Here is a 22,853-nt window from a genome sequence, read left to right as displayed (position 1 = left end):
TTTGTGTCTTTGTGAGCAGTTCATCACATATTTATGCATGCCTGTGCATGAACTGGTTCATGTTAATATCTCCTAAACCCTCTAAATGAACCTTGATGCAGCTCATCTTTGCTAATCTCCACGCCACCTGTTGCCATGACAGCGGTGACTAAAGGTGTCAGGGTGTAATTTCATGCTCCAACTAATTTACCTCAATGTTTTCCTCTTTTGTGATTGAAAATTTTTTTTGAAAACAATGTGTGCAAAGCGCTTCAGTGGATATGCAGTCTTTTGCCTGTAACTGGAAGTTTAGATTCAAATTTTGGATTTCTGAACACTTCAAAGACATTTTTCCTTCTGAAGTAAGCAGCCATTTATAATTGTGGTTGATAAAGTCACCACTGTGCCATTTCCTTTCTTTTGTTCTCATCAAGAATATACCGTTTGGTCAAATGCTCCATCGGAAACAATTTAGTGCCCTCTTCTTGACCCCTCTCCCGGTCACGCCTGACATTCTTTTCACAGAGATTTTTTCACATTTCAGCTGTTTCAGTCATGCTTGTTATACCTCAGGAGGTGGGGGTGAAACAGCAGTGTCTGATGCAGTGAGAGTTGTTAAGCACCTCATGGCAGATTCTGTTAAACAGCAACGTGGATGTGCTTTGAGTTTCACTCAAGATGGTTCACTGATGATTACAGTGAACATGAGTCTTCCTCTTGTGGTTTAGTTAATGTGAAAGACAGACAGCCTGTAGTACACTAGTGCAGTTGTTTGAAACCAGGAGATGCACCTAAACATTTTACTAACAAAAGTAAAGTTCAGCATTTGTGTTTAAAGATTAAAAAATATATATTAACAGTCAGAAGTTTGGGCACAGTTACTAATTCTTTATTTATAATAATATATCCTACAGTATATATTTTTATTTATGTATTTGTCAGTTTCACTAAATTACCACAAGGAAAAAAAATGATCTTTAATTATTGTCATTTATGTGCACCAATTAGTGTTATTTTAGCCTTATTTATGTAGTATTTTTTTTTTAATTGAATTGGCTTTTATATTTTCAGTTTTCATTTCAATTTTAGTTAAATATTTAGCAATTTGTCTATGTGCTTCTGTCATTCTTCTATCTATCTATCTATCTATCTATCTATCTATCTATCTATCTATCTATCTATCTATCTATCTATCTATCTCTCTCTCTCTCTCTCTCTCTCTCTCTCTCTCTCTATATATATATATATATATATATATATATATATATATATATATATATATATATATATATATTAGGGCTGGTAATTTAACCTGTTAATTAGATTAATTATCGAGAAAAAATATTATAAAATTATTAAGGCATCTGAGACACTTGCACGGCCCCAGACCTATGTGGATCATCTGTCATTTCATAGTCAATTGATGACTAATATGAGGCAGGGCAACAACTTACTGTGTGATGGAGCCTAGAAAATATCCCTACAATTCTAGATATGGGGCAAAACGCCTGTTTGAGATTGTTTCTCATATTTACATCACATAGTTAAGAAATATCACACGAGAAGTAGGCTGTGATAATCATCTTATACAACAGTTAATTAAGACGTTAATATTGTGTTATTTTAGACACAATGTTGTCTGTTTTTCTCAGATTTGCCAACCAGAGGATAAAGACAAAGCAGAACTGTTTGTCTCTGAGCAACCCACAGTGGCATTTAATTTCTTAATCAATGTTTTGAACGAATTTGGTGAACCATTTGGCGCGCTGAACCATTGGCATATGCATAGGCTTTGAAGTGCCGCTGCACAGACTGAACGGTGTATGACATCAAAGTACCGCGAAAGCATTTCAAAAGCACAAGGCTTCTGCTTTCTAAGCTCTTGCGGTACTTTGATGTCACGCACGGATCGGTCTGATGGTGATGACCCGCTTCAAGTCGAACAAGCCTAATGATTCAATGATCCATTTATAAAGAACCATTTGCTTCACTCCTCAATGAATCAGCCATGTGAACAAATCCAATGAATGAATATTTTTTTTTATATATTACTTTTTAGGATATTACTCAAATATTACCAATTTATTTAGAATTCAGTTTTATTTCTAGTTAGTCATTTTAAGCCAGGGACACTCCAAGCCGACGATCGTCCATTTGCCATCGTTGGGCTAGTTTGTTTTGTGTTTTCCACTCGTCGTGCTCACATCGGCAGCAATTTGCCCAATTCAACATGTTGAATTGGCCTCTGGGACTTCGGGGATGTCAGCAAGAGCGAGAGCTCTGATTGGATGTAATGTTTAGTGAACGAGTCAGTGCAGAGAATTAATGCAAAAGTGATGAAATCAAGCATGTGAATGAAGGCAGTACGTGATCTTTCCCAATCATTCTAATACACAAATGTTTTTTTAACAACATGAGCCACTTAAACTGATTCAAGTTATTAATTTTGCTGATTTTCAAAATGGTAAGCAAGCACTGCTTTGTTTACATTTTGTATATCTGCATTTATCTTGTATATCTTTGTTTCAGTTTCTTCTTTTGAATGACGAATATATACTATCAATAGCTGCTGATATGAACAGCTCTTTCTCAGGCATGCGCAGAACGCACGTGTTGGTTTGCCGTCGGCTGTAGTCTGTGCGGTGTGTTCCAGCGCTGCTTTGGTCCGACACAGCTGATGCGAGGCAACAACCCCATCATCTTTCATTGCCGAGTCGACTTGGTGTGTCCCGGCCCTTAGTGCATATACTTATTTTAGTTAGATGCCAAGCCAACATTTTTATTTTTTTTCACCTATTAATTCTCTTTTATTTTAGTTAATAAAATATTTTCTATAGTTTTATTTTTAATTATTGATGATAAGTTTTTTTCTTCCCCTGTAACACAAGGGAGAATGCCAAATTCTAGTTTTTAAACAAGGACATTTATTATTGATATCTCTCCAGAAGTGCTCAAAAGCAGTGATGCAATTTTTTTATTTTGGTCGCTGCTATCGTAAACACCACAAAAAAATTTAAGATATCAGAGAACTAATGTCCATTTTGCTTCAGCAAACTTTTGAAAAACAACTATCTTTGAATATGAATTTGACTTTAATGCCAAGCAGACAGACTGACCTATTAGGTAATCCAAGAGCTTTGCTGGAAATAGCAATTTAAAGCCTGGCTTCTTAAGCGAAAGATGCAGCATGACTAAATTATTATGAGATCTGAATTGCAACCACACCAGAAAGACACCCAGCAAATTTAACACATGTATTGTTTTTGATACACTGTGAATAATGTTATTTAAATGTATTATTTTACTTTAACTTACTTAATTTGATTTTACTTTATTTAAAAATAAAGTTTAAATTAAAATAAAAAAGATAAAAATACTACATAACATAACATAAGTATATTTACCTCCTTTGGCAAACATCTGGCAACCATTTAACATTGACAAACATTTAATGTATTGGGAAAAGTGAGTTTTGGTTTGGTAAATAAAATTATAAAAGTGTTCTGCTAATTTAACACACATTAATTACAGAAGTAATGGTTCTAACAATTGTTTTGGGTGAATTAATTGTTATGCTGCAAAACTAAATGGAGATAAGGCCACTCCTAAGATAAAAATCACTTCCTCCCTCTCTCGGTCTCTTCCCGTTTTCCTTCTTTTTTTGCCTCAGTTCTCTTGGTCAGTGATAGTAATTGAATAAGAAGGCTTTAGGCTCTAGTATGTGGGCAGTCAGGCAGCTATACCATGTTTTGAAATGAGCTGTTGCAAACATTCAAGATCTGCATCAATTAGTTCTCCTCCTCCATTAAAGGACGCAAGCAGGAGTTACCCAATTATTGTACAACGTTAGTAGCGTCTTTGCCCTGCAGTGAAGCATTGTTGGAACGATCCACAGATGGTATCATCCTGTCATTTGGCTGGTGTGTGTTTCCTTTATGAGAATCGCTTTAAGGAACACTGTTATGAGAAAACGATATTCCTATAATCTAGTGAGTTGTTTTTGTGTGTATACGAGGGGCAAAATACTAAGCAAATTGAGAGCGGGACAATAAAGGAGAGCAAGAACGAAAGGCAATGAGCAACTGTGTGTCTCCTAAGCAGCTCTGAATGAAATGTCATTAGGGTGCCTCTAATTGAAATGTTGCATGTGAAATTAAGGGCATTTACATAATTTAACAAAGGCCCAGCGTAATTAGCATGAGGGAAGGATTCTTCTTTTTTTTTTTTTTTTCAAGCTTTTAAATTTGGTAATGCCATGTTATGGTTTGTGCCTGAAAGACCAACTTAACTCTGTTTAATTTGCAACTATGACAAAATGCAGAGCTACGTGAACATAATTGACTCATTAATGGCCTATAGGCAACCTTCTTTCTGACTCCCTTCTGCATAGATCTTACAAATTAAACAGCGGCACATAATCGCTGTTCTATGTTTTGAGGAGGGCCGTTGTTTTTATTATATTAGAGTACTTGATGCATAGCATGTGTGCAAAAGTTTCTTTCTTTTTAAATATATTAAGATTTTACATTGTATACACCAATAAAAGCATACACCACAATAAATTTGAGAAACTGAATTATTTTTTTTATTAAGAGATCAAAATTAGAGAACGATCTATAAATACGTATTTTTTGAATGTGTGAAATATTGTTAACATGTTTGACAAAATAACCAAGGCATTGGTGATCAAAGAAAATAAAAAATAAATAATAATAATAATTATTATTATTATAATCACAGTAGTACGAAAGATTACAACAAAAAAAAATTGGAGGGTTACTTAGTAGGAAGTGTAGAGGTTTTTGCTTTGTATGACTGCAGAAAATCTGCGGCTGCAGGACATCCCTAGTTACTCAGACTGAGCTGGTGTGATCTTTGTCCACACTTGTTTCAATCTCTTCCATAGTTCAGTGACCGTAGTGGGTTTCTTAGCCAAGGATTTTACAGAGATTTTCAATCTGGTTTAGATCTTTGGGCCGATTTCATTGTTTCAGTGTTCTTAGTTTCAAAGAACTGAACCGTGTGACAGGGTCTTTGTCTTGCATGAAAGTTGCAGGCTGCTTGGGAGGTGCTTGCAGGGAAGGTACAGCATGTTCTTGAAGGAGGTTCTGATAAACATTTGCATTCATTCTGCCATGTATCTGTAAAATAGGCCCATCTCCTGCTGCAGAAAACATTTCCCAAACCACAACACTTTCTTCTCCACCTTTCACTGTGTCACTCATAAAATTATTTATACTGTGCTTCAAAATACAATTAATATACGAAATATGCTTAAAAAAACCTGCCCTTCTACTCATGTTAGGACAGTGGTGTATACTAGTGATGCGCGGGTCGGGGTTTTTTCCAACCCACGGGTCCCACTTTTATGAAATTATTTGGCCCGCCCCAGCCCGCCCCGCAAATAAGGTAAAATTTCTTGACCCGCCCCGCGCATCGGGGACATCACGGAAGTTACGTTGCTACTTAGACCTTCGTATCGTAACCTTATCAATATAGGCTATAGGTAATTGCACTATGATGGTTCTTTCGGGAACAAATCTTTTAGGTGAACGAATCGTTCTCGTTTACGTAATCCACTGACCATAGACGGTAAAAGGCTCATTTCTCGTTCAATGAAGTTCCTCCCAATGCAGCGCGCGAGCGCGGCGCTATTAGCAGCGTATGCACAGCTCGTGAACAGCTCTGTGAACTGTTTCATCCTTTTAAAATAGAGTTACTCAAGATGTGACGGAGCATGTGACTTGTTGAATGTAGTGAACAAATACGATCTTCTCGTAGGTGAAAGAGTTGAATGAACTGATACATCTCGTTCGTGAATGAAATGAATGAGAGTATACAGGGTCAGTCGGCCAAGCATGTAAATCTCGATCAGCAATCAGCAGATACAAAGCACAGTTATTGGTGCACATACGCTTGTTTTCATATTTGGAATACAGAACATAACTCCACGTATAATCCCCGATAAAACCTCGTGCTTTGTTAATCTGAACAATTTATTTAGACCATTTAATGCAATCATGCACACACTTTAATAAGGCCGAATCAGTTTTTGTCACAAGTAAATACGTTCATTGGCATAACACATAAGACACTCTTTTTCACCAACTGCTGGTGTATTTGTGTAATATGAAGAAATAGTCACTGAACGAATCGGTGAATTAATCATTTTGGTGAACGAACTGAAAATCAACAAATCTCTTAAAAGAATCAAAATTTCCACCACTAAATTCCAAGCAACATAAATTTGTTTTTAGTGACCCGCCCCAACCCGCCCCGCAATAAAGTAGCAATTTCTTAACCCGCCCCAACCCGACCCGCGGGTTACCCGCGGGGCCCGTGGGTTATGAGACGACCCGCGCATCACTAGTGCATACAGTACCTGAAAGTCATACTCAAGTAAAGTACAGATATCTCACCAGAAAATGACTTTGGTAGAAGTTGAAGTCACCGTTTAGAATATTTCTTGAGTAAAAGTCTTAAAGTATGTGATATCTATTGTACTTAAGTACAAAAAAAAAAAAATTAAATCTTAAATGTACTTAAGAATTGGAAGTAAAAGAACAAAGAAATGCAAAATGGAAAAGAAGCAAATAAATAAATGTTCATACACAACTTGGGTAGCAAGATTGTGTTCAGTTTTAACTATTTCTTCCATTTTGTATTTTTGTATTTTCGGGTAAGTATAAGAAGCACTTCATCTGGTACTTAGTGTATTTCCTTCCAACATAAAAAAAAAAAAAACCTTCCTGAATCTGAAATAGCATGTATTTACCCTATGGTATTTACACAGTTTATGTATCTCAAAGGGGACATGGATGCATTTAAACTGCAGACACAGATGTATAAATAGGCCTAATGATTTGTTTTTAACATACTGTAAAACGTTGAATACTGATATTTTCAATAATTTAAAACATGAAAAAAATAGTCGACGTGGAATTAAAACCTCAAGTAGGTGACAAGTGAATGTTAATGAGTGAGTCATTGAGATTCAATTGATTCATTCAAAATGCTGATTCATTCAGATACAAAGCATTTGACTGGGTTAATGAGTGAATCACTGAATCGTTTATTCAACAGATTCATTCAAAAAGCTGATTCATTCAATAAGTAAACACCGATCCATCGCTCAGAGACTCAAAACAGTGCTATGATCTATTTGGACTTCATTAGCAAAACTGAGCAAAAACAAGCAATATTATGTCTAAAACGTAAGTCATTTATTGCTTTACTGAACTTGTAATAAAATGATTATTTAATGTGTTTATGCATCTGCAGAAAAGTGTTATAGATAGTGATATAGAAGGTGATCTAGATTAAATTAACTAGGCCTACATGAAATTATATATATAAAAAGCATATAGAAGCATTTTTGCCGTCTACAATTTATAATGCCTGGAATTTTAATAAATAAATGTGTACACTCTGTGTATGATTTGGTGATAGCCTATTTGATAATGTCAGATTGCACATCATTACAACAACACTTATCATGTTATCGCAGACGATGCTGTATCTCACACCCTTGACTCGACTTGAGTGGAAAATGAATCATTCACAGTTGTGTGTGCACTTGTTTGCACATGAGCAAAGGTGTTTTTTAGGAGTCTAACTTGGAAATGCCAGACCCCTGATTCGTCAAACCTGCTTTCCTGTAGTCTGTTATTCTGACTATTGTGTAGTAAGTAACGAATATACTTATGAGAAATGTATAAGTAAAAGTAAAAAGTATACATTTTAAATAGGAAATGTACAGTAGTTGAGTAAAAGTTGGCTGAAATATAAAAACTCAAGTACAGATACTCCCAAAAAATACTTAAGTACTGTGACGAATTATATGAGCTTAAGTACTGTATTGAATTATATGGACCATAATTCATATTTATCTGGCCCACAGTGCAACCCTCTGTTACCATAAGAAAACAAAATAAAATGTATACTTTGTTTTATAGCATGGCTTGAATCTTATGTATGTATGTACTGTATGTATTTGTTTGTATTTCTGCCCTTTGTTTTATTTATGGTCATAATTTATACACATCTAAGTTTTATTGTTGTTCTGAAAGTCTGTTGCTCACCGCCTTAAATGCACATACAGACAAATCATGGGTCACAGGAAGGGATGCTGCTGATCAAATTATTAAGGCTAAGCATCAACATTCACAAACTACTGTTATTTTTGACAGAAAAGAATGCAGCGAGCATGTAATCATGACTTCATAAGTTGGAAATAGGACGTTTCCGATAGCATTTGAAGACAGCTGAGAAGCGCTCTCGCTCAACAGTGGAGTGAATAGTTTTGTTAACTTTGTGGTTTATTATTTTGAGTCATATAGGACACTGTAACACACATCCCTCTAACAATATATTGCTTTACAGATATATCACTTTTGCCGTTCAGAAATATTCACATACTAATGCAGCACATGTCTCTGCACTCCAACACGTTAACCCGAGCCAGGGACTGCTAAATGAAACGATCACACTAGTCAAACGAACCAGGCTTAGGGGGTCAAACGTGCTTCAGCACAGTTAAGATTGCCTAGTGTGAGCACACCCTAATTATTTTACCACATCCACCACACAATAGTCTCTACCCGCTCATCAAGTGTTCTCCCACACCACACTCTGCTGCAATGGGTCCCGCTATCGTGCAGGTCTCTAATAGGAAGGTGCCTGTTATAATGTTATGATCGAGGCTCTGGACTCTGAGCATAACTTGTTTTTCTATACCAAACTATAAAATATTTTCTATAAAAACGTACATGCCTTGGCAGTGACAAATGGCTTGTTTTATATTTAATTTAATTACATCAATGTTATAAGTTGAGATTTAGGCTACAGTAAATATTGTAACCATAATTGTTTAAAGCCTTTGCAAATCAAATGTTATTAAACTTTTGTTCATATAGCAGTAGGCCTACTTTTAAGTGAAAAAGTGCACAATACACTACTTTGGCATGCATTATTAGTTTTGTGTTTTGTGTGTGTGCATATATATATATATATATATATATATATATATACAGACATCACGTCAGATGACCGACAAATTAAGATATCGCTTTGATAGACCAATCTACTCAAATGTAAACTAAACAAGCCAATGCACATTGGCGTGCAGTTATTGCATCCAGCTGCAGATGATCACAGCTTGAGTGTAAGAAGGCAGCAGGTGCAATGCATACCAATTTTTCACTTCGGAGCCAAACGACAACAACATTCTTCTCCATCCAGTGTCTTCAAATGACTACGAGTTCAATGTGCTCTTGGAAGCGTCTGGTGTTATCGGTACAGTGCTTCAGCGGTGGTCGTTCCAAGTCGAGTGGGTTGCTCACTTCAGGCTGCACTACCCCCCTTTCATGCTGAAAGTGGCCTTAGCACTAAAATAGAATTTCCCTGAAAGAGCAATTTCTCTAAAAGGGCTTATACGGGTGTGGCTTTGTATAGACAATGGATCATCTTTTTAAAGATGCCAATTCACCCGTGCATTTCTGGTCACGATTGCTGCCTCACATGTCTGGGCATTAAACATTTTGAGGTGGCATTTGCAGATGAGTCATGTTCCCATTGCGAGAAGATGACCATCTCGGAGCTGCGAGCCAGGCTCTGTTTCCTCCAGGGGGATGGAGCTCCATTGCCTCCGGCGTGATCCAGTGCTCGTCCTGGCGGGTGCCAGGCGATGACTATTTCCAGCATTAGCAGGTGTGGCTTGAGGATTACATTGGTGGCAAACCCCTCAGGGAACCAACCCTCGGGGGCCCACCACTCCTCTAGCACCTTCGATCCAGTTGAGCAGCCAATGGAACACACTGGGCCCTCTTCAAAGAGCATACTAGTGGTGTCATATGGGTCCTCTCCCGATTTGGAGAGGTTTCAGAGCTGCTCAGGTAGACCTGTTTGCCTCTCCAGAGACCTCTCGTTGCCAGTTGTTCGGCACTGACATACAGGATCTACTGACTCCAAGACGGGGCACCCTATGGCACCAGCATCCAGATCGCTGAGAACTTCATGTCTAGTACCTGGATGGGAAATGGAGGTTCTAGGTAACCTACCCCAAGAGGTAGTGTGTGTTCTTCTCGTCAAGAAGACCCCCGGAGATCTCCAGTCAGGGTCATGCTTTTCTTTTTGCTGCGTACCATGACCCTGTAGAAGGGAAGTCGGTAGGTAATCATGACCTGGTCATCAGGTTGCTTAGAGGGGCCAGGAGGTTAAATCATTCCTGGCCTCCCTCCATACCCTCTTGGGACCTGTCTCTAGTTCTTAAATCACTACAGCAGGGCCCATTTGAGCCTTTGCACTCATTCAATCTAAAGTTTCTTTCATTGAAAACTCTGCTCCTGCTTGCAACAGCCTCCATCAAGAGGGTTGGGGACAGCTATGTGCCCAAGGTTCCCACTACTCCCTTCAGGGATGAGGTGGTGAACCTGCAACCACTGCCCCTGGTGGAGACAGACCCAGCCCTAACTTTGCCCTGTCCCGTCTGAGGCCAGAGATGCTATGTAGACTGGACACAATGCTTTAGGGCTTCAGACCAGCTCTTTGTCTGTTACAGAGGGGAAGGCCGTCTCTAAGCAAAGTATGGTCCACTGGATTGTGCATGCCATCACCCCGGCTTATCAGGCACAACGTGTGCCCTGCCTGTTCAGATTGCAAGCTCACTCATCTAAAAGTATTGCATCCTCCTGGCACCTCACTGACATATATTTCTAGAGCTGCGGGCTAGGCGACAACAATTCGTTGGTCATCTGACGTGATTTTGAGAGTAAGCAATTGAAAGGGAACGTTTCAGTTATGTATGTTTACCCTCGATTCCTGAAGGAGGGAACGGAGACGTCACATCCTGTCGCCACAGCTGTTATTCCACCACTGAGCGGCTGGGTCACCGACTCGGCTCCTCAGCGAAAACCTGGTATGAATTGCACCTGCTTCCGCCTTATTCTCATGCAGTGATGAGCTGCAGCTGGGACGCAGAAATTTAATGCCAATGTGCATTGGCTTGTTTAGTTTACACTCAAAGTAGTTTGGGCTATCGAAGCGTTATTCCAATTCATCAGTCATCTGATGTGACGTCTTCGTTACCATTCGTAACCAAGATGGTTCACACAGCCAAACTTTTCCTAAGCCCTCGGAGGCAGAGACCATTATAGTTTTTTTAAATTGTCATATGTTAGATTTAAATTGTGAACTAACATTTAATTATTCATAAATTGTTATTTTATAGAAAAGCATTTTGTGCCATGTTGTCTCAGCTTTCATCTCATTACTATACAATAAAACCAATATATATAATCCAGCGTGGGTCTCCATTTGTATGGGAAGTCAAAATTAGATTTTGTTCTTTTGACTTTTCTTTCTTCTTTTTTTTCTTTTTTTGCCAACTCCCCTCCACACAAAAGAGGGGATTTCCCCCCAAAAAGAAAGGAAGAGACATTGTTAAACCTTCCACAATCCCTGAACCCCTGCTTTGTAATGATCTTATTAGATTTGTATTGTCCAAAGTCCAAAGGGGATTGCCCCTTTTATGAGGTGCAGGAATTTCTTTTCACTACCCATCAGACAAGGTAGTGGAGCATGTCCGTCCCATCACTGACAATAACTCCTGGATTTGCTTTTTCTTTACCCCTGTCCCAACTACTATTCGGTAACACCCCTACTTTTCCTGTGTCCCACAGAGCTGTGTGCAGCCGACTGTGGTGGACATGGCATCTGCGTGGCGGGCAACTGTCGCTGTGACGAGGGCTGGATGGGTGCTAGGTGTGAACAACGGCCTTGTCACCCCCGCTGCAGCGAGCATGGGACCTGCAAAGACGGGAAGTGTGAATGCAGTCCGGGATGGAATGGAGAACACTGCACTATAGGTAAGACGGAAGACGGATGCGCTCATTTCTGTATGCGTGAAGTGTCGGATGAGGGTGGGGTCGTGATGGGGGAAGGGGTGGGCGAGGAGGTCTGAGAGAAGCATGCGTAATTGAATTTGTGCAACTCGGCATAGCATGAACAGGTTTGCTCAAGGATATGAAGCTTGTCTTCATGCATTTTAATGTGGGAATGTGCTAAGGTGTCTTTTCATTTCTACTCATTTCATTTCGCTCCTTTTTTATTCTCTCTCTCATTCCTTTCAATTAGTTCATTTTAAACACAAACATTTGCATTGCATGAGCAGAGCAGTCACTGGAAAGACATTCTTTATGTTGGGGAGTTAAACTGCAAAACATTAAAACATTCATTATTTTTGCAGTTGTGTACACATTTTGGCTTTTATTTGAATTAAAAATGAGAGACAGTGATTTTAAAAATCCTGTTGTTCACAATCTGTAACATGCCTTCTGACATTGGAATGATAGTTTTTACTTTTCTTTTTTTTGCAAATAAATAGCCTTTTAGCATTGCAATTGTAAAAACTTCACTTTACAGGTTGTGGTACACATTCCTTTTTGCGGTGAAATCTGAAGGTAAACTGAAGAATAGAACTTATACTGTTAGTAATATTTCCAAGACGCAACAAAAGTCGCAACAGCTTTTACTTCATTGAGGAAACCCGTCCTTCAGTTGAGCCAGGTGTATTAGGTTGTGCCATGGACAGATTTTAACCCGAAAGCCACTACACATAACAGGACAAAACAGCAGATGGATTCATTCCCCATCACCTCTAGAGCAGGAATACTGTTGAACACCTTTTCGGATGGTTTTGTAGCAGAAATATGGGTTAGCATGCATTATTGAGCCCCTAATGAAGCTGGGCCAAACATGATGTTCTTATTTACCATGCACAGCAGTGACCAACAGTAATCTGCCTGTTTACTTTGTTTTAACTATATGGGGACAAAATGGTTCACACAAATGCATGTCCCTTGTGGTCCTAGAACAGTATTCCACAAAATGTATATATCATGAAAAATAACTTGTTTCATAAACATCAAATGACTCTTTTATTTTATTAATGTTTGCAAATATTGTAGTCAAGTATGTTGAATTTTTAAGCCATTGTAAGTTATCTTGATTGCTTTAGATGTTTCTTTAATGCGTTAGTGTTGTCACGATACCAAAATTATTGTTTCGATACCGATAACTAGTCAAGAATTGCGATTTCGATACTTTTTCGATACTTTTCCTGAAAGGGGAAAATACACTCTCAAATATCATTGCTGTGCTTTATTTTAAAACCGGGACAACATTCTTACCAAATAACACACTGATAAATGAACATATGAACAGCATATATATTAAACATTTGAACAAAATATGAAATATCAAAATATAAAAAATAAATTAGAGCAATGACATTCAAGGTAAAGAAAGAATACATTTAGCAGCATTATCTCAGTTATCAAAAGAAACATAAGAGTAATAAATTTATCTTGATTCTGAACTGAATAAAAATATGAACAGCGATTATATTAAACAATGTTTCTGAACTCAGAAGATTAAATGTCAAAAGATAAATATCAATTTAAGCAAGTAAAAAAAAAAAAAAGCTAATAAAATTTAGCAGCAATATCTCAGATTTTGTAACTTATTCTGTCAGTTGTGCAACCTTTTCTTTCAGAGGAGAAAACTCAGCCAGTGTGCTTTAATGAGCGTCATCTTTTTCTGCCAGTCGTGGACCGGCGGCCACAGTATCACTTGAGCTTGCACATGCAGCCTAGTGATGCGCGGGTCGTGTTTTTTTTCCAACCCGCGGGTCCCGCTTTTATAAAATCATTTGGCCCGCCCCAGCCCGCAAATAAAGTAAAATTTCTTTACCCACCGCGACCCGCGCATCGGGGACATCAAGGAAGATAAGTTGCTACTTAGACCTTTGTATTGTAACCTTATCAAAGAACCTAATAAAATATGAAAATATATATTCCAAATATTTAATATAGGCTGTATGAAATTGCACTAGTGATCGTTCGTCCGTGAACAAATCCTTTAGGTGAATGAATCGTTCTCGTTCAGGTAACCCACTGACTTCTATTTCTCGTTCACTGAAGTTCCTCCCTCCACAGCAGCATGCGAGCGAAGTTCCTCCCTCCACAGCCGCATGCGCAGCTCGTGAACAGCTCTGTGAACTGTTTCATCCTGTCAAAGAGTTACTCAAGATGTGACAGAGCATGTGATTTGTTGAATGTAGTGAACCCAAATCGAGATCGAGAGATCTTCTCATTCGTGAACAAGTTGATTGAACTGATACATCTCATTTTTGAATGAAATGAATGAGTATACAGGGTCAGTGCGCCAAGCATGTAAATCTCGATTAGCAATCAGCAGACACAAAGCGCAGTTATAGGTGCTGTGCAGATACGCTCGTTTTCATATTTAGTTATCTAGCATAACTCCACGTTTAATCCCCGATTATTGTGAATATTTTATATGAACTGTCTGACCAAACAATTAAAATGTTAATTATGCAAGAAACCTTGTGCTTTGTTCACCTGAACAACTTGTTTAAACTATTTAATGCAATTATGCACACATTTTAGTAAAGCCAAATCAGTTTAGTAAAGCCACTAATGCAGCCATCTCGCTGTAGTGCTTTTTTGCTGCTTGCGTGAGGAGAAAAAACACAGACGTCCATAGGGAGGCACTGGAAGCGTGTGTTGCAAACACTAAAATAAAATATGTCTCTTACAAATCTGGAACGCAGTCATTCTTTGAAGTATCGATACTAATACATTTAGGAATCGTGACGTTTTTAATTTCTGAGAATCACGATACTTTTGAAGTATCAGTGCATCGTGCAACACTATAATGCGTGAGAAAAAAAAGCATTTTGGTAAGAGGTTGCAAAACCTAAATTTTGGTAAGAGGTTACAAAGAACCCAAACTTAAGAAATTGTGAGTTATAAAATCAGAGTTGCAAGATATGAACAAGTCGCAATTACCTTTTTTTATGTTTTATTTAGTGGTGGAAACCGGCTTCCATACCCTTCAAAGACCATTGGATTGAGAAATAAAAGTTAATTTTTTTTAAAAAGTTAAACTTAAAGCATGTTAAAACCATTTTAAGAGTTTCAGACCCAATTCTGTGCCTTTCTTGTTGTAAGTGCCACCAAATCTACCCCTTAATTCGCCAATAATTTGGTTGATAATAGTGTTGCACCTAACAACATATTAACCGTATGTAGTACGTTCGTAGGAGGAAAGGAAGAGGACAAGGGGTCGGATGGACTGCTGACAAGTTTTTAATAATAAAACAAAAAGTAATCTTTACAAACACCAACGGTGACTTTTATTATGACACTAGCGCGCACACTATCGCCAAACGCTTCCGTGTAACTCCTTCCGGTTCCAGTCAGCAGTCCGTCTCTCTCTCGACTACTTCTGTCTCTCCTGGCGTTTTATACTCTCTCCACGCCAATTACTAAAACAAGAAACAGGTGTTGATCGTTTCCACCAAAACCACTCACTTTGTCTCCTGATTCTACCAACTTCGCTAAACCACGCCCCCCCTGCCACATACCCCCACCGCACGACTCAGGCCAGGGAGCCATTCCGCCTGCAGCCCCCCATTTCTGGAGAGGAGGTCCGCCACAGCCATCTGAACACCCGGCCTGTGGATCACCATGAACTTAAAAGGCTGTAGAGCCAGATAGCAACGAGTGATCCGCGCGTTGGTATCCTTCATGCGTTGGAGCCACTGCAGCGGAGCTTGGTCCGAACAGAGGGTAAATTCCCATCCCAGGAGATAATAGCGGAGGGTGAGGACGGCCCATCTGATGGCAAGGCACTCTTTCTCTATGGTGCTGTACTTAGCCTCTCTCTTTGAGAGCTTCCGGCTAAAGTACAGCACTGGCCGTTCCTCCCCCTCTATCCCCTGCGACAGGACTGCACCCAGCCCCCTGTCCGATGCATCCGTCTGCAACAGAAAGGGAGAGAAAAAACAGGAGAGTGTGACAACGGCCCGCCACACAGGGCAGCCTTTACCTGGGTAAAGGCCTGCTGACACGGCTCCGTCCACTGGACCGTATCTGGCACCTCCTTCTTAGTAAGGTCAGTCAAAGGGCTGGTGAGGTCCGAATAATTAGGAATAAACCGTCTATAATATCCCGCCAGCCCCAAGAACTGCCTTACCTCCTTTTTGGTCTTGGGACGTGGACAGGTCGCAATAGCGGCTGTCTTGTCAATTTGGGGACGCACCTCTCCAAGCCCCAAGTGGAAGCCCAGATACCTTACTTCCACACGCCCAATTGCACACTTCTTTGGGTTGGCCGTGAGTCCAGCCCCCCTCAGCGATCTCAGGACAGCCCTCAGATGCTGCATATGCCGCTGCCAATCATTACTAAATATAATAATATCATCTAGGTAGACAGCCGCATATGCAGCATGGGGCTGCAGAATCTTATCCATGAGGCGCTGAAAGGTAGCTGTTGCCCCGAGCAACCCAAATGGATGGGAAACAAACTAGTGTAAATTTTCTTGTGCTCAGGTAAGCGATACAGCCGGCTGCGAACTACCACACCCGGCTCCGTCTCGATATGGTGCTGAATGAGGTTGGTACGGGAGAACACGTCAGAAAATTCTGCCTGTAATTTCTTTAGATCAGTGAGTTGGGACGGCGAGAGGTGATCTCCTCCTGAGGCCAGGGCAAGGGATTGTGGTTTGACATTTGCCTCTGTCCCGAGATCATCCTCTCCGCCAATCACCGTTGCCAACATCACTGATTCCGCCTCATTCCATTTTTTGATGAGGTTGAGGTGGTAGATCTGACATGCCCCATTCCTATCGGACCATATTACCTCATAATCGAGATCTCCGACTTGTCGTGTGACCTCAGACGGTCCCTGCCACTTAGCCAATAACTTAGAGCTCGACGTGGGGAGTAATACAAGTACTTTCTCTCCCGGTGCAAATTTGCACAATCTAGTTCCCCTGTTATACAGCTGGCTTTGGAGGTCCTGGGCTTGTAACAAATTATCCATTGATAGCCGCCCCAAAGTGTGGAGTTTTGTTCTCAAGTCCAGCACATACTGAATTTCGTTTTTGCCCTGAGATGGCCCCTCCTCCCAAGTTTCTCTCAGTACATCCAGCACCCCTCGAGGCAGGCGTCCGTAGAGAACCTCAAAGGGGGAAAACCCCGTGGAGGCTTGTGGGACCTCTCGCACAGCGAATAACAAGGGCTCTAGCCACTTATCCCAATTCTTGGCGTCTTCTTGAACGAATTCCTGGATCATGGATTTAAGCGTGCGATTAAATCGTTCGACCAGGCCATCGGTCTGTGGGTGATAGACGATAGTTCGAATCGATTTAATGGCCAATAATCCGTACAGTTCGCGTAGCGTACGTGACATAAACGCCGTGCCCTGATCGGTGAGGATCTCTTTCGGAACCCCCACCCAGGGGATTAGACGAAACAGGGCATCCGCAACACTTTTAAATGTTGCGGAGGGCCACTGCTTCAGGATATCGTGTTGCATAGTCAACTATGACTAATGCAAAGCGATGTCCCCGTGCAGATCCCTCTAATGGCCCGATGAGGTCCATACCAATTCTCTCGAAGGGGACCTGCATTAATGGAAGGGGGCGCAAAGGCGCTTTTGGGGCGGCCGGTGGATTCACCAACTGAGATTCCGGACAAGACGCGCACCACCTGCGCACGTTGTTGTGAATGCCCGGCCAAAAGAAATGGGTCATGAGGCGATTCAGTGTTGCTGCCTGTCCCAAATGGCCCGCCATAGGATTAGAATGAGCCGCATGGAAAAGCATTTCCCTGTGGCTCTTCGGAATCAACAACTGGGTTGTATTTATTTTTTTCCGAGCGTCTTGGGTCACTCGATACAAGCGATCTCTTAAAATGGCAAAATACGGTTAGGTGAGCGGGTTGGCAGGTTGGAGAGGCTGGCCATCCATGGAGCGGACCTGCTGAAAAGCATGTTTTAATGTCTCGTCCTGAGACTGCTCCAGAGGAAAGTCATCACGCTCCGAGAGAATAAGTCTCCCGATTTCACTCGGTTCCCCTGTAGCAGAACTCAGCGGTCCTGGCTCAGTTTCTCCCACCTGCACCCGCGCGGCCCCCTTCCATGCCTTATTTCCCCAAGAGGCATCAGCACATAACGACCCCAATAAAACAGTAAACGCGGGCCAATTTGTTCCCAAAATTATCGGATGCCGGAGGTGCGGACTAACCGCTACCTCCACACTATGCTTTTGACCCCTGAACTTAATAATAATCGGGACAACCGGATACTCCACCACATCCCCGTGTACGCACCGCACCTTAACCACGCGGCTTGTATCCAATGCCCCCGGTTGAATCAGGCTTTGATGGATTGAGGTTTGGTTACATCCTGAATCCACCAAGGCCGGATATGTCCCCCCCTTGATACTCACGGGTATTTGGTACTCTCCTGCCTGACCGGGGGGGGGCCTGTGGGACATCCGGGACCCAACAGGCCAGCCCAGACCTTCCCACCGCCCCAATGGCAGGGAGTGGCAGCCATCAGCCTGGGCCCTTGGACTCACGTGATGCCTTTGGTCGAACCCGCCCCGCCCCTGGGGCAGGACACGAGGAGGGCCGGGTGGACGGGACCTAGGGAGAGGGACAGGTCGAGAGAGAGAAGGAGAGGGAAAGAGGGAGAGACTGAGGTTGTGGGTTCGCCGACCCCTGGGCACGCCACCATGTGGTCCTCCGCTAGATGGATGGCCAAGTCAAGCGACGTGGGACGGTGGCACTGGCCCACACGGCTGTTCTCTTCGGAAGCAGAGCGATGATCTGCTCCAGCACTATGAGGTCGATGATGTTTTCCATGTCACTATCCTCGGCCAGTAGCCACTTGCGGCAGGAGTCCCGGAGCTGCTGGGCCATCACGAAGGGCCGACTGGATTCCCCCTGGTCCAGTGAACGGAACCGCTGGCGATGCTGCTCTGGGGTCCGGCCGACCCACTGAATGATAGCCCTCTTCAGGTCGTCGAAGACCAGGAGGGTCGCCACCGGTAGCTGTTGTGCGGCCACCTGGGACTCGCCCGAGAGCAGGGGGATCAGCCGTACTGGCCATTGGTCGCGGGGCCAGCCGCACGCTTCCGCTGACTTTTCGAAAAGCTCTAGGAACACTTCCGGGACCTGCGGTCCAATTTTGTGGAGGGGTAGGTGAATGGCCTTGGCACGAACCTCCCGGTCGATCCAGCTCTGGATCCTCTTGTGGTCCTCCTGCTGGGCTTGTAGGATGGCGTGGAACCGCCGCTCCTGATCAGTTCTCAAGTCCAGCAGGGCCTGATGTTGCTCTTGGTGCAGGGCCGCGAGGGATGAGATGACATCCGCAAATGGCGTGGAGGAAGGGCTCTGCATGGCAGCGGCACTCCTTCTTCCTCTCCCGGGTTTCTGCACCAGTGTAGTACGTTCGTAGGAGGAAAGGAAGAGGACAAGGGGTCGGATGGACTGCTGACAAGTTTTTAGTAATAAAACAAAAAGTAATCTTTACAAACACCAACGGTGACATTTATTATGACACTAGCGCGCACACTATTGTCAAACGCTTCCGGGTAACTCCTTCCGGTTCCAGTCAGCAGTCCATCTCTCTCTCGACTGCTTCTGTCTCTCCTGGCGTTTTATACTCTCTCCACGCTAATTGCTGAAACAAGAAATAGGTGTTGATCGTTTCCGCCCAAACCACTCACTTACCGTTCGTCTCCTGATTCTCTCTCCCGCTGCCAACTTCGCTAAACCACAAGACCACCCCACCCCCACCCCCCCCCCCCCTGCCACACCGTAACCCTAAGATTTGATTGCTTTATTGGAATGGTGTTCTGGGAACATGATTAAATCACATTAAGTGCTTAACATTGGTTTTCCAACTCACCTAAAGAATTTGAATAAGCCAATAAACAGTCTGTTCTGTGAGACTGTCTTTACCAGTGTTTCCATCTCAAATTCATTGTGTCTCTGTTCTACTCTTTGTCTCTCACCCTCTCTGTCCTATCCAAAAACATTCATAACATATCTGCTATTGTATTTTTTTCCAGCTGTAACATTTGATTTTGTCTCTGAGTTTATCAGTCGATGGCCCCAAAAAGAAAACACTCCTCAGGAAACAGCTTCTCATAAAACACTAGAGGTGAACAAAGTGAAGAATATGGTTTCTATTTTGATATTATGAAATTTCCAGTTCAGTAAAACCAGAAATATTCTAATGCAGTAGTGCTGCTGTTGTTTTTTTAAGGGCCAGTGGACTAGCATTCTGTCTTTTAATAATGTATTGATGCATTATTGATGTTCTTCATACATGTACCATAATGAGACATAGCATTCTAACAGCAGGGATCATATATTCTCATAAGCATGTGCCATTAAAGGCAGTAAGTGTGACGGCCCATGATCTAATGTAGAAAATGTTCAACAGATGATGCGTTGCCTCTTCCCTGCAGTTTGTATTAACATGTGGCGGCCTCATCAGTGACATGCTCTTTCTTAATATAATAATAATAATAATAATAATAATAATAATAATAATAATAATAATAATAATATCTTTACAATGTATAACAATGTCTAACATAAGGTTGTAAGAAGAGCTTTATATATTCAGGCTTCATAGAAAATGTTGCCAAAACATCTCACTCCTCTAATGCATGTACTGATAAACTGATACTTCACACTACATATTTTTTTCCATCTCTCTCTCTCTCTACCCTGTCACACCATACCTTTAACTTTCTCTCAGCCTGTGATGTGTTTATTTTCCTTGCTATAGCTTTTGCAGCCCCTGTGTTTCTGTAAACATAGAAGTCTTTAACAACCAGCCCATGCCTCTAACTGTCTGTGTCTTTTCATTGGAACAGCACTGTTCAAAACCTCCCTTATATGTCCTTGTCTTTTATCTCCCCCTAAAGCTCACTATCTGGATAAGGTAGTGAAAGGTATGGCACTCCGCCTGTCCTGTCTTTTCTTCCTCTCATGTCCACCGTCCATCATGTTACCATCATCGTATCCTTCATAATGCTCATCTTTAGGGTTGCACTGCTATTTTCATTCAGCTCATGCTTCATGCCACACTAACCAGTCTTTGCCACGTTATGCTGTTGTTGTGCCACTACATCCAATGCGCTGCTCTACCACCCCGCTAATTAGAACTTTCAGGCATGCTGAGTGGGCGGCACGAGAGCTGGAGCATCTCCTTTGCCGCCGTATCCCTGCTGTGGAACGCAAGGTGGAGGGTCACGTACCTTGCCAACCAGCACCATGCATAATGGATGTTCAGTGCAGCTGTGTAGCACAGCAGAGGGGGTTCTGAAAGGTGCTGAAGCGGCAGCCACTCTAATTAAAGCATGCTATGCACCGGTGATGCCAGGGCCCCGAGCTGCTCACACTCCCTACCTGCTCCTTGTTTTTTCATTTCTTGTCTGGTTTTCTTGCTTTTTGAGCCCACCTTTTCCCTCCCTTTCTTCCCACATAGAGAAGTTGTCCGGCTAGTGTGAGCTGCAGGGGTTGTGCAAGGCAGTTTGTGGCCCTCCGGAGCTGTTTCTGGCTGATGCGCGGGTGCACTCCACAGGGGCCTCTCTCTGAAAGGGCTGCCAATTAAGTTGAATTGCTGCCAGCAGAGAACAGATCTTTATTTACTTAGCTCTTTATTGAACATTCAGAACAGACCATTCAGACGTCTTGCCACTGCAGACTGTGCAGCTGTTTGTCTGTTTGGGTGTTTAAGGAGGAACTTGCTGTCTACTGGTCAAGCTCATCCTTTGCTTGTTAGCAAAGCATATATCTGTCACTGCCAGCACAAAAAGATCGCCCTTACACCAATGTGAGGTCAGCTGGAGGCTGTGAATGCAAGTGCAACCTTGTGTTTTGTGATCCGTTTTTTCATCACATTCATTGAGAGTAGAGAAAAGACAAGAAATGAGATCATCCAGTGGTCTTATTCCATATGGCTCTCTTAGTCGTCCTCAAGCACATGTTGTTGCATAGCATTGTGTATTGACTGTTTAGTAGTTCTTCACTGACAAGTGCAAAGCATCAAAGATGTGTGGGTCATGCAAAAGAGACACCCTACTGTGCACTCTGGGACATGATACTGGTCCTGAAGGTCCACTTTTCTAAAGAATTTAGTTTTAGCTTGATCTAGTACACCTGCCTTGAACTTTCTAGCAAGAAAATAGACCTTGATTATCTGGTTCAGGTGTGTTTAATTGGGATTAGAAGTAAAATCTGCAGGAAGGTGGTATGGTTTTCCAGGATGGATTCTCCATTTAGAAGTTGACTTACATGCTTTGGCAAAGATCAGCATTTTTTTCTCCTTGAATCAGATGAAAGTGAAGTGAAAGTTACGTGACATTCAGCCAAGTATGGTGACCCATACTCAGAATTCGTGCTCTGCATTTAACCCATCCAAAGTGCACACACAGAGCAGTGAACACACACACACACACACTGTGAACACACACTCGGAGCAGTGGGCAGACTTTTATGCTGCGGCGCCCGGGGAGCAGTTGGGGGTTCGATGCCTTGCTCAAGGGCACCTAAGTCGTGGTATTGAGGGTAGAGAGAGCACTGTACATGCACTCCCCCCACCCATAATTCCTGCCAGCCCAAGACTCGAACTTATTGAAGCACAGCTGTCTTGGAACTTTGAGCGTAGCATCATGATTCACAAAAGAATAGATGAAAACACTGCATGCCATTCCACATTGAGCCATCTTTAGAAATGATCATGGGTTTTAGAGGCATCTCACATTTCCTCCTTATCAGGCACCCACCACCTTTCTTTATCTATACAAACTCCCACTCTCTCTCTCTTTCTCTTCATGTAGTCTCTGTGATGTTTGAGCAGTTGCTGTGCTAACTGTCGCTGACAAAATAGTTCCGCTCAGACATCTTGGAGAGCGGCTCTTGGCTTGGGAAAAGCATGTCAGGATTTTACATTCGATTGTTCAGGGTTCATTGCCTTGCTTGTCTA

General features: G+C 42.0%; 1 protein-coding gene across 7 annotated transcripts in view; it reads left to right on the top strand.

Annotated features, from left to right (window-relative positions):
• The window catches only part of LOC132122944 (teneurin-4-like), a 243,029-nt gene that overhangs the window by 156,701 nt on the left and 63,475 nt on the right, over window positions 1-22,853 (top strand). For all 7 annotated transcript variants that reach the window (XM_059533466.1, XM_059533463.1, XM_059533467.1 and 4 more), the window contains one exon: window positions 11,658-11,843. In XM_059533466.1, coding sequence (XP_059389449.1) covers window positions 11,658-11,843 — 186 coding nt within the window. The remainder of the gene's footprint in view (window positions 1-11,657; window positions 11,844-22,853) is intronic.

Source organism: Carassius carassius, chromosome 41, assembly GCF_963082965.1.
Source record: "Carassius carassius chromosome 41, fCarCar2.1, whole genome shotgun sequence".
Lineage (NCBI taxonomy): Eukaryota > Metazoa > Chordata > Actinopteri > Cypriniformes > Cyprinidae > Carassius > Carassius carassius.
The sequence above is the reverse complement of the archived record's forward strand: the minus strand, read 5'-3'. Positions and strand labels throughout refer to the sequence as shown.